This window comes from Hyperoodon ampullatus (assembly GCF_949752795.1).
Source record: "Hyperoodon ampullatus genome assembly, chromosome: 14".
In the NCBI taxonomy this organism is placed as follows: Eukaryota; Metazoa; Chordata; class Mammalia; order Artiodactyla; family Ziphiidae; genus Hyperoodon; species Hyperoodon ampullatus.
Window position 1 is genome coordinate 53,811,704 of NC_136927.1, and position 17,298 is coordinate 53,829,001.

Below are 17,298 nucleotides of genomic sequence, written 5' to 3' on the forward strand. Positions count from 1 at the left end.
AAATCTCCAGCTGCCTGGAAAACTTCCTGCACATTTTTAGAACCACACCCTAGCTCTGCGCCTCCCCACAGCGGCCCCTCGTAAGCTCTCCCTGGTTACCTTTATGGGTGTCCACATCTTTGGAATTCTGAGAGTTAATCATCAGCTGAAGAAGATCCACTGGGTGCTAGAAGCAGAAAGAGAAATTTCAATGACTGAAAGTCACCTGTGAAGTCAGAAATAAATCAGGAGTGTATATTTCACCTCTTTCCTGAGAATATGGCCCCTTAAAGAGCAGAAGGCTGACGAGTACTGACTAAATCCTCAGTGAACAAAACATCCACCTACAAATCTTGGAGATCATGATGTTTCCTTGAGAGAAACCCAGCCATCACTCCCAACTGCTTTTTGGTCCTCACTCCCTGATCTTTGTCTTCTCTGGCTTTTGAAACAGCTTCTTAACCAAAGAGTTACCGGCTCTCTCTCCTGTCATACCTGTTTGCCCAGGAGAGCAAGAAGAAAAAAACCTCAATCTTTTTTTCCCTCCAGCTTTAATTCTTAAGGAATGGCCACATAAATTAATACCCAGATATTTGCAGAGTTCACTGGCAGCTTTTGTAGAAGCAGCTTCAAGAGCCCCACCCTTCCAGAATGCTACACAACTTTCAGTGCTTTCCTGGGATACCCAGCCCTGTCCCCCTGACCTGCAGACATCCTTGTGCTGGCCTCCAGGCCTCATGAGGCAAAGCTGGCTTAACCAGCTTGCAGCCTCATTGCCAGCAGAAGACCTCTGCCCACCCCAGCCTATGAGAGGGCTCAAATTTAACACAGACTACACTCCACCAGGTGCCTGATGGGGCATTCCATTGGAAAATCTGTAAAATAGGAGGCTCAGATTTGAAGTGATTCTTTGCCAATCGAATATTTGGTGAAATATGAGTAAAATCATTTATAAACAGTAATTTTTATCCTTTGACAATTTATTGAAGGGAAATGGTAAAGTCTTAACTCAACAATATTTATGCAGTGATATACTAATTGGCACACCTATTTTAAACTTAAACATTTCTCTCTGACTCATTTTCTTATCTTCTTCCCCAAAGAACTTACCCCCAAAGGTAAATTATATATTTATTTACCCCCAAAGTTTAGAACTCTTCTACTCTAAAATCTGTAGTTCTCTACCTACCTTAAAAAAATGCTGAGATGTGCATAAGTCATGTGTATACAGCTCAATAAATTACCAAAAGGTGAACTCATGTCACCACCACCAGATTTTACCATTTCTTTATCTTTGAGGCGACTTTCTTTCATCCTTTTTATAGATTTTGTGATAAAATTCACAGCATGTTTTGGAAACACAGAGAGATTTAATATTTCAAAGACTGGACGAAGGAATGGAAAAAGTGCTGTAAGGGAAAAGATAAAAGGAAAGCAGAGTAAAAATGCAAAATTTACCTGGAGCAATTATAATTTGCACTACCAATCAGAGAGTAAGAGACACCAGGGCTCTCAACCAGGATCAGTCCCTCTATGACCTTTGATCAGACTTCCAAGCCAAGGCCTGAGCAAGGGCAAGTCCACATATAGGGGTCATCACTATAGTATTGAGATCAGTGGTCCTCCCTCTATCTTTCACGTGACCAGAGGAACAGGATTACATTGTGGACTTCATTGACTTTTATCTACTGAACTACAGTTTCTTTGGATAAAACAGACCATAGTCTGCTACTTCAATTAATCATGGTGTTCAAAAAATAATGAGATAGATTTAATACAGTGTATGTCTTTCAACCATAATGGAATGTAATTTGAAATCAATAATGGAAAGAAAATTGGGAAACTCACAAATGTGTGGAAATTAAACAATACACTCCTAAATAACCAATGAGTTGTAGAAGAAATCAAAAGGGCAATCAGGAATTACTTTGAAGTGAATAAAAATGAAGTCACGACATACCAAAACTGATGGAATGTTGCAAAAGGAGTGCTCAGAGAGAAACTTATGGCTTTATTTACCTACATTTTAAAAGAACAAAAATTTCCTATCAATAACCTAATAATTTTCCACCTTAACATTCTGAAAAAAGAGGAGCAAACAAAAACTAAAGTAAACAGAAGGAAGAAAATAATAAAGATGAGAGCAGAAACTAATGAACTAGAGAATAAAAAATCAATAGAGGAAAATCAATGAAACAAAAGGTTGATTCTTTTAAAAGATGTTTTTCGCTAGATTGACCAAGAGAAAAAGACAAATTGCCAGTGTTGAAACTAAAGAAGGGAGACTACCACTCACATTAAACAAATGAGAAGGACTATAAAGGACACCATAAACAACTCTATGCCAATAAATAAGATAACTTAGATAAAATAGACACAAACTACAGAAACAGATGCAAAAAAAAATAGACAATCTGAATAGACCTGTAAGAAGTACAAAGTTTGAGTTAGTAATCAAGAAAAAACCAACAATTTGACAAAGAAAAGCTCAGGTCCACATGGTTTCAATGGGGAATACTACCAAATATTTAAAGAAGGATTACAACTCTTCTAAAAAATAGAAGAGGATGAAACACTTTCAAACTCATTCTATATGGCCAGTATTAATCTGATAAAAATCCAGGCAAAGATAGCATATGAAAAGGAAGCTACAGACCCACATATGTTATGAACATGGATGCACAAATCCTCAACAAATGAATCCAGCAAAATATAAAGAGAGGTATACACCACAACAAAGGGGGGTTTAATTCAAGGAATGCAAGGTTGTGTAATACACAGTTTCAATAGCATAAAGAACAAAACCATATGACCATCTAAATATACAGTAAAAGCAACTGACAAAATCCAACACCCTCTTGTGATAATAACACTCATCAAAAAGGAACAGAAGGGAATTTCCTCAACCTGATGAAGGCCATCTACGAAAAACCCACATATAACTCCATACTTAATCATCAAAGACTGGATGATTTCCTCTAAGTTTAAGAACAAGACAAGGAAGCTTCTCTCACCACTTCTTCCTGACATTGTACTAGAGGTCCTAGCCAGGAGAATTAGGGAAGAAAAAGAAATAAAACTTATCCATATAGGAAATGAAGATGTAAACAACCTCTATCATAAGATAACATAACCTTGTATATAGAAAATTATAAAGACTCCACTAAAAACTTATTAGAACTAACTAACAAGTTCAGCAGGGTTTCAGGATACAAGACCAATATACAAAAATCAATTGTATTTCTATACCTTGCAATAAGTCATCCAAAAGTGAAATTAAGAAAATAACTCCATTTATAGTAATGTAAAAAATAGAATACTTAGGAATAAGTCAACAAAAAAGTGCAAAATTTCTACTCTGAAAACTGCAACATTGTTGGAATAAAGATCGAAGTCAATGAAAAACATCCCATGTTCATGTATCAGGATACTTAACATTGTCAAGATAGCAATTCTACAGATTTAACACATTCCCTATCAGAATCCTAGCTGGCTTCCTTGTAGAAATTTACAAGCTGAATTTAAAATTCATATGGAATTTCAAGGGGCCCAGAAGAGCCAAATAAATATTGGGGAAAAGAAAAAAGGAAATAAGTTGCAGGACTCATACTTCCTGATTTCAAAACTTATACCACAAAGGTGCAATAAGCAAAGCTCTATGCCCTAGCAACATTCAAATATATCATACAGCAGTTTTAACTGTAGTCACATTGCACATTATACCACCACTATTTATTTATGTTATAACTCAAAGTTTGTACCTTTTGACCACCTTCATTCAATTCCCCCACAACCCAACCCCACTTCTGGTAATCAAAAATACGAAATAGTTCTTCTATGAGTTTGATTTTCTTCTTTTTGATTCAGCATTTAAGTATTTGTCTTTCTCTGTCTGACTTTTTTCACTTATCATAATACCTTCAAGGTATATCCACATTATGCAGATGGAAGTATTTCCTTCCTTTTAATGGCTTAATAGAACTCCACTGGGCACGAACACACACACACACACACACACACACACACACACACATACATATATATACCACATTTTCTTCATCCATATGTCAACAGACACTTAGGTTCTAAATATTATTGAATTGTATATTTTAAATGGGTGAATTACATGGTATATAAATTATATCTCAATATAGATATCTATAAAAGGAAGAAAGAGGTGGAAGGGAGGAAGGAAGGAAATAAAGAAAAAGAAATAGAGTAGTCCACATACCTGAAAAGATAAGGAGTGGATCAAGGAAATCAAATCTTAAGAGCTTCTTAGTATGTTCCACAAAGGGATCGTGTGGGTTGCTGAGGGAATCAATCTTCACTCCAAATGCTGTGCTAGTAATCACATCCATGCTGTAGGCCCCAAAGAAGCTGAGTAGAGAGAGAAAGACATGGACAGTTCAAATCAGCACCTCTTCACCATCCTTGCCCAACACATGCAACAAGAAATCCACGTAAAATCAGATGCCCCGACAAGGCAGGTAAAGAGCCACACTCTTTCAGAACCATGTTGGACCATAGAAGAGTCTATGTTACTATCTCACTTATGAGGTGTGTCTGAGGTGCCAGTGATGCAGCTGGCCCTGTGCCAGGAGGGATGGGGACACTAAGGCAATTTAGATGTCCCCCCACAAACTCAAGGAGCTCAGTCATAGAGGGATAGACACCCATAATCAGACAAAGTACAGTAGTGTGTTTTGACTACAGGCAATAATAGGTGTATAAGGACTGTGCCTGAGCAGAACCAAGGGTGTAAAATTAACTCATCCTGGGGGAGTCAAGAAAGGGGACATTGATCATTGATCTGGATCTTGCCTCACCACAGAACCTGTGCTCAGAGCTGATTCCTCTTCAGCACATTAGAGAACAGCAGCAACCTGTTCTGAGTTGCCAGGAACATCATCCCTCACTGTCTTACACCCCTGCTAAGGATCCTGAAAGACCCGCACTTCCTCAACTCCAGTGATCTGTGGTTGCCCAGAGGGCAGACTCATTTCTGTAAAGGGTAAAGAGTAAAAATGTCTCTCGTTAAAAATAAATAAATCACTCTAAAATTGACTTAGGGGATTTAACAGCTAAGTGATCCTATGTCCCCAGGTTTTCCAGGGCAGTCCCAGTTTACTTGTTGTTCCTGCATAGTGAAAAAAATCTCAGTTTAGATGATCAATTCTATGGTCATCCTACCCACAGCCCGTACAAGGCCTTCTGTCTTTTTGGACTGACGGAAAGGGGAGTGGTGGCAAGATGTAACATTCAGTATTTGCAGGTGTCCTCAGCCAGATTGTGAAGAGATCTAAGTTGTTCCGAGTTCCATATTGTGATGATTGTACGTCACCCACTGCCTACCAGTATGTACCAAGTCCCTTCCCTGCCACCATTCCATTCCATCCACACTCAAAATTGGTGCAGTCACGTTTCTTCCTTCTCTCCTGGCTGTCCTGCTTTTTTTGGTGAGCCATCTCTCTTTCTGGGATGGGCCTTTGGGAGTTGTACCACCACATATCTACTTCTGTCTGGTCACTACCGTAACTCAGCAGTGGGAACCTGGCTCCCTGGCAGGCAGCTGGAGGGTCTCAGTGGAGCTCAGGTACCAGCAGCCTCACCCCTACTTACTCTTTCACGGTGATGGGCTTGCCTTTCTCTGCTTCCTTGCTCAGGTTCCTCACCAACACATCTCCATACGTGCTAATGATGGGGAACATCTAGACACAAAATAAGCACCACCCGAAGTTAAATGTGGAGACTCAAGTCCTAGAAGGACCTGACTTTCCCGTGAATGGAGCAGTGACATTTGATAACGAATCTCATAATGTCTCTTCTAGGAGGTGAAGATAAAAGGCTATTTTAGGAAGCTCGAATTTAGTAGCCTCCTCCCTGGAAAAGGACTGTGATTTTATTTTCTACCTTATTCTTTACGTTTCTAATTGAAAGTCCTCTTCTTTTCTTACCTCCTTGAGCTTTCCACTGGTGAAGATTGGACACAGCAATGTTCGTATTTTCTTCCATTGTTCATCCTCAGCCAGCGAGATGGCATTTTTCATAACTCCCACTGGACCAAACACCTAGAGTTGAATAAAACACATTTTACCCTGCATAAGTTTTGAAAGTCTCGACATTTTTGGAAATTGTGTTAAATATGCACCAATTATTCAACAAATATTTAGTGACTGTCTACTTGGAAGCAGGCCCTATGCTAGATGCTCAATAAATATTTATCCCAAATGCATAGCTTCCTGTGAGGGTCAAGGAGACATCCAGCCACCTGACATCATTTCCGGACTTTATATGCCAATCTCCTTTTAAATGAAATGACCCACATAGTAGGAAAACTGTTCTTCCAGAGGAATAGACAGGCATAAGACCTAGTTCATCCTCCTGGGCTGTGCAAAGTACAAGGGTATTGGTGACAGATAGCCAGATAGCCTTGGCAAAGTGTATGTTGACTCAGACAAGTTCTGTCTTTACATATATCTAAAGCCTGAGCAAGTGGAAAAAGGGATGTCTCGATATGGTGATTGTTTCTAAAAACAGTGCTTAGCACTTGAAAGATTAGGAATCTATTTGCTAGTCTGAAGAACTAATGCAATTACACAAAAAACATTTTCCCCTACATTTTTTGCCCAGGATAAGAAGGAAAAAAGGTAATTCTATTTCTCAACTTGGGACCGGCCTATCAAACCAACCTGCTTGGAAATTTACACATTCTTCCAAAATAAAATTTTGTTTTAAAATGGATATTTCCAACACCCATTCATGATGAAAACTCATAAACTAGGAGGAGAGGGAAACTCCCTCTACTTGATAAAGGGCATATGCCAAAAACAAAACAAAACAAAACAAAACAAAAAAACTATAGCAAAAAAAAAATAAAGTCAGTACTTTGCAAAGATCAAGTAAATAAGTTGAAGTACTAACTTAAAATCTCTTCATAAAATATCTCAGGCCCAAATGAGTTCATTGTTAAAATATATAAAACATTTAATGAAAAAATAACCAACCAAGGATACTTTTCCCAAAAAAGGGATCCTTCAGAAATGAGGGAGAAATAAAGACATTTTTAGACAAACAAAAGTAGAAAGAATTTGTCACTATTAGAACAGCCTTACAAGGAAGGTCTTCAAGCTGAAAAGACAGAATACTAACTAGTAACATGAAATCATATGAAATAATAAAACTCACTAGTAAATGTAAATATACAGTTAAATTCAGAATACAGTAATATTGTAATGGTGGTGTGCAAATCACTTATGACTCTAGGGTAAATGTTAAAAGACAAAAGAGTTTTTAAAAAGTATAGCTAAAATAATTTGTTAGTAGATACACAATATAAAAAGATGTACAATTCACCCTTAATTAATTCAGGCTTGAACTATGCAGGTCCACTTACAGGTGCATTTTTTTTTCAATAGTAAATACTACAGTACTACATGATCCATGATTGGTTGAATCTGTGGATATGAAACCAGGGATGGAGGAACCTCAAATACAGAGGAACCACAGAACAGAGGACGGACTATAAGTTATATGCAAATTGACTACAGGGAAGGTTAGCGCCCCTAAACCCAACACTGTTCAAGGATCAACTGTAAACTATGACATCAAAAACATAAAATAAGTAGGGGAGGGAGAGTAAAAACATTCAGCTTTTGAATGAGAATAAATAGGCTGTAATATGTATGTATAAGATGTTTTCTGTAAGCTTCACTAACCAGTAAGTAAAACCTATAGTTGATAAAGAGATAAAGAGGAAGGAATCAAAGATACCACTATAAAAATATCATGAAGTAACAAAGGAGACAAGAAGAAGAGAAAAAGAAGAAACAAAGAATCTATGAAACACCTGGATTAAGAAAATTGCAACAGTAAGTCCGACCTACAATCACTTTAAATGTAGATGAACAGATGAATGGATAAAGAAATGTGTGTGTGTGGATAAGTATATATATAATGGAATGTTGTTCAGCTTTAAAAAAGAAAATCCTGCCATTTGCTACAACATGGATGAACCTTGAGGACAACACGCTAAGTGAATTAAGCCAGACACAGAAGGATAAATATCACATGATCTCACTTATATATGGAATCTAAAAAAAACAAAAAAATTCAAACTGATAGTAACGTAGAGAAGAATGGTGCTTATCAGAGGCTAGTGGGAGATGGGGCAGGGGGAGGGGGGGAAGATATTGATCAAAGGGTACAAAGTTTCATTTATCAGGTGAATAAATGGAGACCTAATTTACAGTATGGTGACTCAAGTTAATAATACTGTAATGCACACTTGAAATGTACTGAAAGAGTAGATCTCAAACATTCATACCACTCACACACAAAAGGTAACCATGAGGGGGGAATGTATGTGTTAATTAGTTTGTGGTAATCATTTCACAACATATACGTATATCAAGGTATCATGTTGAGTACACCTTGAGTATATACAATTCTTTTGTCCAAAATAAGTAAATAAAAAATTTTAGGTGGTGAAAGATCAGGAACAATGCACCATTCTTTTCCTACATTATAAAAAGTTTGAACTAGTGCAGTAAGTTCTAGCTAGTGCAGCAAGACAAGAAAAATAAATGAAAGGCATACCGATTGGAAAAGAAAAAAAGTGTTCCTATTTTCAGTTGACATAATTGTCAATACAGAAATTCTCAAGGAAATAATAAGGAAACCTCTAGAACTAATAAATGACCTGAGCAAGTTTGTAGCATATAAGATCAACACACAAAACTCAACCCCATTTCTATATAATAACAATGAATATGTGACAACACATTAAAAACACAGTACCATTTACAATCACTCTAAAGAAAATGAAATAATTTAGGTATAAATAAAACAAAACATGTATGAAATCTCTATGCTGAATACTACGAACTGCTGTGAAATGATCAAAGAAAGCCTAAATAAATTGAGAAACAATACTATGTTCATAGATTCAAAGATGTGACCTAGTAAAAATATAGATTTTCCCCAAGTTGATGTAAGGGTTAATTCAATTCTTATCAAAACCTCAGCAAGTATTTTGCAAACATAGATTAGCTTATCCTAAATTTGTAGGGAAAGGCAAAGGACCTAAAATAGCTAAAACAATTCTGAAAAAAATTAAGGGGGAGGAATATTCTACTTGCTAAGACTTACTGTGCAAATACAGTCATCAAGATTGTGTGGTACTGGGGGAGGGATAGATACATAGATCAATGAACTGAACAGAGAGTAAGAAATAGACCCACAGAAATAGGCCCTAATGATTTTTGACAATGGTGCAAAAGCTATTTAATGAAGGAAGGAGTCTTTCCACAAATGGTGGAGGAACAACACAGACATTTACAGGCAAACCCCTCCCCAAAAAAACAAAAACCAAAAGAACTGTGACCTAAGCGTCACATGTTATACAAAAATCAACACAAAATGGATCATAGACTTAAATGTAAAACATAATACTACATACTATTTAGAGGAATAAGGGAGAAAAACTTTGGAACCTAGGACTAGGTAGAGGTTTCAGACTTGACATCAAAAGTACAACCCATAAAAGAAAAAATTGGCCTCATCAAAATTAAAAAAAAAAGTTTGCTGTGCTAAAGACCCAGATAAGAGGAAAAGACAAGGTACTCACCGTGACTATAAAAGAATAGTAGGACGGAGCCTTATGGTGATGGAACAGTTCTGTATATTGATGGAGGTAGTTACACAAACCTAAATACATGATAAATTTTCATACAGCAACACATACACACAAATAAGTGCACAGGGCTTCCCTGGTGGCGCAGTGGTTGAGAGTCCGCCTGCCGATGGAGGGGACACGGGTTCGTGCCCCGGTCCGGGAAGATCCCACATGCCACGGAGCGGCTGGGCCCGTGAGCCATGGCTGCTGAGCCTGCGCGTCCGGAGCCTGTGCTCCGCAATGGGAGAGGCCACAACAGTGAGAGGCCCGCGTACCACAAAAAAAAAAAAAAAAAAAAAAAAAGAGTGCACAAAAAACTGATTAAAACTGAATAAGCTCTGTGGATAGAATCAATGTCAATTTCCTGCTTTGATACTGTACTATAATTTTTCAAGATATTATCATTGGGAGAAACATGACGAGGGTACATAACATGGGATCTCCCTGTATTTTTTTCTTTTGAGAACATGCTGTGAATTTATAATTATTTCAAAATGGAAATTTAATAATTAATTAATTAAAAATTTAAAATGCATGCCTACCTGCTGGTTTGTGAAGACAGAATAACATTCTTTCACTAGCACTGTTTTGATCATGTCTAGATTTGTGATAGCCAACACAGGCTGTCGACCATCAAAAAACCTGTGTAGGGAAAACAGAGCTGATTAAACTTAATGAGCCAGTTTCTGCAGCTGGAGCCACAACTACAAGTCCAGATTTTCAACTAGATGTTACATAATCCCTAGTCCTAGAGATCATGGTCAGAAATAACATTAAAACATGGGTTAGGTCTAGGTGGTGTGTGTATGGGTATTTCCTATACCAACTTCATAAATCTTAGGGCTTTAAAATATTTCATATCAAAACATAAGTTAGCTTAGTAAATTGAAGGCAAGTTAATTAACTTGAAACAGAAAATAATTAATTATGGAGAATCCACCCACTCTGTCATTTTTGAAGATATATCAAAAGCATGAAAAATGCAATGATGTAATAGCTGAAACTTGAAGACACACTGATCATAAATATGTACAATGTGTCTGCAAATGGAAGAAGATTAAGAATGCTCAACAAGTGAAAGTAGGATTATGAAAAGTTTCTTTGCTCTATTTTCAAAAATACGCTTACTTTATACTTTTTTAAAGGAAATCATATTTTAAATAACAAGGAGATATCCTTGGTAGCATCAAGGATTTGAAACAAAAGGACTGAGAGAATAAAGTAATTCAGAGGAACATGTATAAATTCATTTTTAAAATATTTTCTTTTCACTATTTATATTTATTCTTCGATATGGGTTCCAAGTGGGCCTGGGGCTCCATGTAGGTGACATCCATCAGCAGCTAGGCAAGCCCACTTTTGACACATGTACCACACAAAGCTGACGCCTCAGATGTGACACATCCCAATTTGGCCTGATCTCCTGACTGTCAGGATGCCCGTTCATGAGAATGGGCCACTGGCATGAGGCTGACTCTAAGTTAATCACACTGTCTTCCGGCATTTTGTTTCCTCTATCAATCGTTTGCAATGGCTAGAACACAATGGAACGTTTTCTACATGTTACCTATTATTCCTCTGACTTCACACAGGAATTTCAAATGGTTTTGTGATCCCAAATAAAAATGGATGAGAACTAAATCTGAGAGGGTTTAAGTGAGTGTCATGTGCATTTAGTGTTGAAGCAGTGGCAGAAGGGATTGAGAAGGCACTTAATCTGCTTTTTCATCTGATTGACCATATTTCTTGGATGATTTCCCTTCTTCCCATCATGTTTTTTCAAAAACACCTGGGTACAGAAGGGATAGTGGTTTGGGGTAACCCTTTATACTTATGATGTCACTCCAGCCTTAGTATTTCTTACACTCTGAGTTAAAATTCGGATTCTTGGGCCCCATCCCAGATCCTCCAGGTTCAGTGTTGCTGGTGGGCGGGGCCCAAGGCTTCATTTTTAACAAGCCCTCCCAGGTGGCTCTTATTTACACCTAAGCATGAGAAACATTTTCTAAAAAGAGAACTGGGATCTACTATGAAAGAATGACTCCATCCAGAGCTCAAAACTACTAAATGTTGGAGGGGCATTTGGAGCTGGTCCAGTGGCAATCCAGTGCTATGTGTTTTTCTACGCAATCACGTTGCCTTTTGGGGCCATGGCAACTCAGTAGAGCCCTTTGGTTTCCGAGAACTTGATGAGAGAAGATGAAGAGGTACAGAGAGGAAGAACTTTTTCCCACTTGCTTTTGGCAAATAGTCACCACGTTACACCTCTCCTGCTGCTCTCACCAAACCTCCAGCAGCTGCAAAAGGGACCAACCACTGCAATCAGCTGGGGCCACTCTACAAAATCATCAAGTCCTTCAGCCCATCGGAAACACTCTGGGTTAGAAATAACCCACATATCTCTTCTAAGTCAGAGGAATAGAGTAGTTAAAGCAGTACCACTATACACTTCTCTGAAAAGTCTTGACTTAAAAAAAAACAAACTAAACTACATAAGTGCAGAGAAATTTTTTAAAAGCTGAGCAGAAATGGTTTCCTTTTCTTGTTACCTATACCCCCGAGTCCTTCTTTGAAAAGGACATATTAAATCCAAAATTTAGGTAAAGGAATTTTGGGTTTTAATTAAAAGTGAATCATGTGGGAGACGATAAAAAGTACGTTTGTGAGCAGATGTTAGAATGTTCTGGAATAATGCACTTTATGCAATTAAAGGTGCCCCAAGGAAGGAAAAAATGGTGAAGGGGGAAGAGCAAGGTACTGGACATAAAGTGATGCTAGGAGTCCCTGGGCCTCAAAGTCTGGAGCAAAATGATGACCTGTGACTCTCCAGGCCTGACTCAGACTGTGGACCTGGATACCTGGTGACATCCGGGATCCCTGGTAGAACAAGCCTCCAAAGCTTAACGATACATGGCTTCATCTCAAGAAGCTCCCGGCTGAGATTGTCCTCCACACCACAGGGGGGCGCCACATCATAACAAGTCTATGCAATGGAAGTTTCCAGAATACTCACCCCCACATTCTCCCATACTTTTAAAAACATTTATTGTCAAAATCCCAAATACCCTGCAAGAGAAAAAAAATTGGATTATTAGTTTAAATGTATTGAACTTTACCTCTAATTGGGACAAAAACGACTTGAATCGCATGATATCAGGCTTACTATTTCCCACTGGCAAATGCAAGGAAACTCTTATTCAGAGACATCTTAGGGGAAAGAAGACAAAATAGAGGAGATATTTGAAATGGAGAATTTAAAATCACTCGAATTTTCTTTGAGTATTGTAGATACTAAACACTTACCCTTGTCAGTGAATACTAATTACTCCTTGTCTTTCTGAGGGTTTTTGCTTGAGCACGTGTTATCTCTAAAATCTCATAACCCACTGAGTTAATCCTCCAGGGACAAGTGAGAAAACTGAAGCTGAGGGTAAGAGTTTCCTACACACACTTTCATCTCCTAGTTAAGCAGCCCTTTCATTTATCTCATGAGCCCCCTCTAGAATTCTAGCAGAATAAGGAAGTTAAGGCGCCAGTAACCTCTTTGGGTCTAGCAGGTTTAAAAACATCTAGGGTGTGTGGTGAGTGAGAAAGTGAGTGAGTGAATGAATGAATGACAAAGTAGATCACCTTCTAGTTTTCCAGCTCAGCACGGAAAAGATGGGGAGATGCCACAACTACACAAAGGACAAAGGACAGTGCAATTAAAACACTTGCCCTGGGCTTCCCTGGTGGCGCAGTGGTTGAGAGTCCGCCTGCCGATGCAGGGGACACGGGTTCGTGCCCCGATCCCGGAAGATCCCACATGCCGCGGAGCGGCTGGGCCCGCGAGCCATGGCCGCGGAGCCTGTGTGTGTCCGGAGCCTGTGCTCCGCAACGGGAGAAGGCCACAGCAGTGAGAGGCCCACGTACAGAAAAAAAAAAAAAAACACTTGCCCTGAGTTTTCACTTCTGTAACTTCAAAACAAACAAACAACAACAAAAACCTTCCTGTAGCTAAGTTTCTGCTGTGATATTAGATGGTTTAACTATGCAAAAGAAAGTCCCAGAAATGTGGGTCTTGGAGTGCATCTACTAAGGAGTTCATCCGGGAAAGGTGGAAAATAAATTATTGCTTTTTCGGAGAGAAAAAAGTTCAGTAAGTTCATAGGCAGTAACGAGACAATGAAGACCTCAGCTGGGAGAATAAGGATCTGAGAAACAAGCCTTATGTCTGCAGGAAAGGAAATCTGAGCCAGAGAACAGCCTGCACACAAGGCTCTGCCCCCTGGAAATATGGACATAGCTCATGACCTTCAGTTCAGGGGCCAGGCCCTGGGCAAGGCATCAGAGCTGGATTAATATCAAGGCTCAGCCAGAATTCACAGTCCACCTGTCACCTAGTACACTCTGTTCAGTTAAATTAAAATTTTAATAATTTTGCCAAATCATGTCCTTTCTAGTGATTTTGCATAAGTAATTTTGCCTTGTTTTTTGTTTTTTAACCCACAGTTCATTTAGTAGTTAAATATCTGAAGTCGAAGACAACCACTATCTAGTCTCCGTTACACTCTCTCTCTGCTCAAACTCATCCATGAGGTGCCTCCTTTGAAGACACAGAAGTAAAACAGTAAGTTCTTGTTCCATCTCTCAAATCTCCAAAATAGTCACCAGTACAAGAGGTGGATTAGAGCATGGAAATAACTGCTGGGGTTAGCAGTTCTTGAGGGGATTCAAGTATGTGAAAATTACTCAATGGTGAATACTAGGGTTGCCTCAGAAAGTGAAGTTTCCTATCAATCCAGGAGGAAGTTTTTTTTTAAAGGGTACCCACAGCACATGCTAGCAAAAGGAAAGCCTGACTGTAGTGTACACAGCTTAATGAGTCATGACTGGGCACCCCCTTCATGCTTTTCTCCTAAGGGGGATTGTACCTTCCTGGGAATCTGCACCTGGCAGAAGGAAAATCCTCTTCACAATACTCACAAGATGGGACATCAAGTCCTGTGCTGAATCAGCTAGAGAGCTGGGCTGTCTGAGGCGGCAAAACCTGAGGCTCCTAACAGCTGAAAATGGAGCCATGGGGTAAACTTTGCCATGTGCTGAGTGGAGCTTATGGTGTCATTTCTGGAAAGCATGAAACTTCAGACCTTTCTCTTGAGAAGGGGAAATTTTATTATGGAACTCAGCTGAGATTTGCAACCATAAGAAGCAAAGCTGGAGTTCAAACATCACACACCTTTCGGTAGGACAGAATATTTCCAAAATAAGGCAGAGGTGTTGGCCCAGGAATCCCCAGCTTCTTAAAAAATCCATGTGAATAAGTTCCATATCTATAAAGTGAAAAAGAAAACCAGGTCACAGGGATTGTGTAGTAAGTGCTGGAGCTGGCCAGTCACTGACTCAGAATTGGACAGTCAGCCTAGGGAGGTAACATGTAGGTGATAAATAATAACAGCGATTCCAAAAGTGATATTACATTCACTCATCACCTCCTTTCCCACCTGCACCGTGACACCCACAAAAAGTAATGATGATTAGATAAGAGCAGCTGAAGTCTTCACGGTCCCAATCTTAGAATGAATACTTGATAAATGTTTCCAATTTGAGTGTTCCTGAGAAGTTGAGGCAGGAATCTTCCAGGGAATTAATCATGTTTATTAGTTACTTGACTCTTCCATGATTTGGAGATTCTCATTCTAGGTAGAAAGGGGAAAAGGTTTTTTTTTGGTAGTACCCAAAGCTTTAGCAACTTCTGGTCCATTAACTTGGATCTTCAAAACAGACAAGGAAAGGGAGACCTGATTAGCACCCCAAGTCCAAGATCACAGAGGAGACAAGCCTGGACAGTTACTCACATATAGAGAAGCACCAGGATGGTAGCCAGGAGAACCCAGGTTTCCATGGAAAAGCTTGGGATTAGGTCCATGGCCACTTTCCTCTGAGTTTCCCTCCTCTGAGTTTCCTTTCAGCTGGGTGTGCTATTCTTTGCAGGCCTTTGAGTGTGGAGTTTCCCTTCCTGGCCAGTGGAGATTCAGTGAGGCTGGAAGGTTTATGTTCTGGGAAGGGGGTAGAGCTGGAGCTGCAGCCAGTAGAAGGGCCACCTGTGCTCCACCTGCATGAGCCCTCCCTGCCTTGATGGTTGGCAAAGCATCAGGGACACTCCAGTTTGACCTCCCTTGAGTTTATATCTGTGACAATTCAATATCAACTCAATCAGTGTTATCAGTAAGCCCAACCATTACAGAAACTCACATAAAGCCACTGACCATATCTCCTCTAAACTACCCTTGTCTCCATAACTGCCCACACTTTAAAATACCTGAAATTCTTCCAACAAGCTAGGTCTACAGATCTTTACCCATGCAGTTTCCTCTGCCTAGAAATGTCCTTGTTTCCTCTATAAGTCTCCTGTTCATCCTTCAAATCCCAGCTCAGACAGAACCCACTGTTTTAGAGACTTTCCTAACCAACTTCCTTGAACAGATATAACCTCTTCTTCATCTGGCAAACTTCTGTCCTCTGCACACAATCCTAATATGTCCATCACCATTGTTGGATTCCTTACCTAGTTCCCCCACCAGATTGAGAGCTTGCGCACAGTCTGGGTATTCATCACCATCATGTCCCTGGAACCAAGACAGTGCTTTCTGCCAAGTGGGAATGAGAAAGTTTGGTGGACTTGAGCTGGTGGAGGTAAGATCACTGGGCCACTCTATGTCCTTTTCATGTGGCTCTTTGGTGACCACACCATCTTCCTGGATTATCAATACAACAAGAGAGCCTGGCTGCACCTCGGCCACCATCCCTGCACATCCAGGATGATCCATCAGGATTCTATTGACAAGAGGGCTCCTGAGGGAGAGACAGGATATGGAGGGCATGGTGATGGCGCACTAAGGAGTATTGATTCAGGCTGATTCCTGTCCTGCCCTCAGATGGTCCTGCATTAGACAGCAAGTTAGACAGATTCTAAACCAAAGAATGGCCCCCTGTCTCTGGAGAGGCTGCAAGTCCAAGATCAATGGGTGTAAAGAGGAGAAAGCAGCCTGATAGCCAAGTGGGCCCCACCTCTTTATCCACCAGTGATGTGGCACACACAGTACGCAGGACTCCAAAAAGACGGTATGAGGTTTTTCTATGGGGCAAAGTGGGGCCAGAGCAGATGGCTTCCTGCTTTTTGACAAGTAGGGAATTTATAACGGGTATGAGGACCTGGCAAGGAGGAGGCTTATATTAGAGGTCAGTGTCATCTGTGAGCTCGCACCCCATTCCTTATGAGAGAAACCTGAGGACTGAGGGTCTGGAAATTACATGGCCTCATTGTCATTACTCTGACCCAGGTCCTTGGATTGCTTGGCCTGGGAAACCATGAATTACATAAAAAACAAAATCTCAAAGATTCTTAAACTCAACAGAAACCCAAGACATTTAAGCTGTGCTTGTCCACTTCCTTCTCTCTTTATCCTTTCTCACTTTAAGTCCTTCTGCAGAAAGTGATACCCACCTTTCACCAACTCTTTCCCTCCCTCTGACTTGAAAGTCCCCAGGGCTCCTGGACAACAGCCTGAGAGGGTGGATGTCTCATTGGTAAAATTCAGTAAGTCCCAACTATGTCACCTGCCTTCTTTTGTTTCCTTGGGAACTTGTCATGCAGCATGAAA

At 39.8% G+C, this 17,298-nt stretch overlaps 1 protein-coding gene across 1 annotated transcript in view; it reads right to left on the reverse strand.

Moving 5' to 3' along the window:
- LOC307063081 (cytochrome P450 3A28-like) overlaps positions 1–15,563 on the reverse strand; it is a gene marked incomplete at both ends in the record, with an annotated part of 34,261 nt that extends 18,698 nt beyond the window's left edge. The window contains 10 exon segments of the mRNA XM_079719065.1: positions 100–166; positions 1,261–1,388; positions 4,211–4,359; positions 5,602–5,690; positions 5,937–6,050; positions 10,198–10,297; positions 12,669–12,688; positions 12,692–12,721; positions 14,874–14,967; positions 15,493–15,563. Of these exon segments, the coding sequence (XP_079575191.1) occupies positions 100–166; positions 1,261–1,388; positions 4,211–4,359; positions 5,602–5,690; positions 5,937–6,050; positions 10,198–10,297; positions 12,669–12,688; positions 12,692–12,721; positions 14,874–14,967; positions 15,493–15,563 (862 nt within the window).
- Between the last annotated feature and the right edge of the window lie 1,735 nt (positions 15,564–17,298).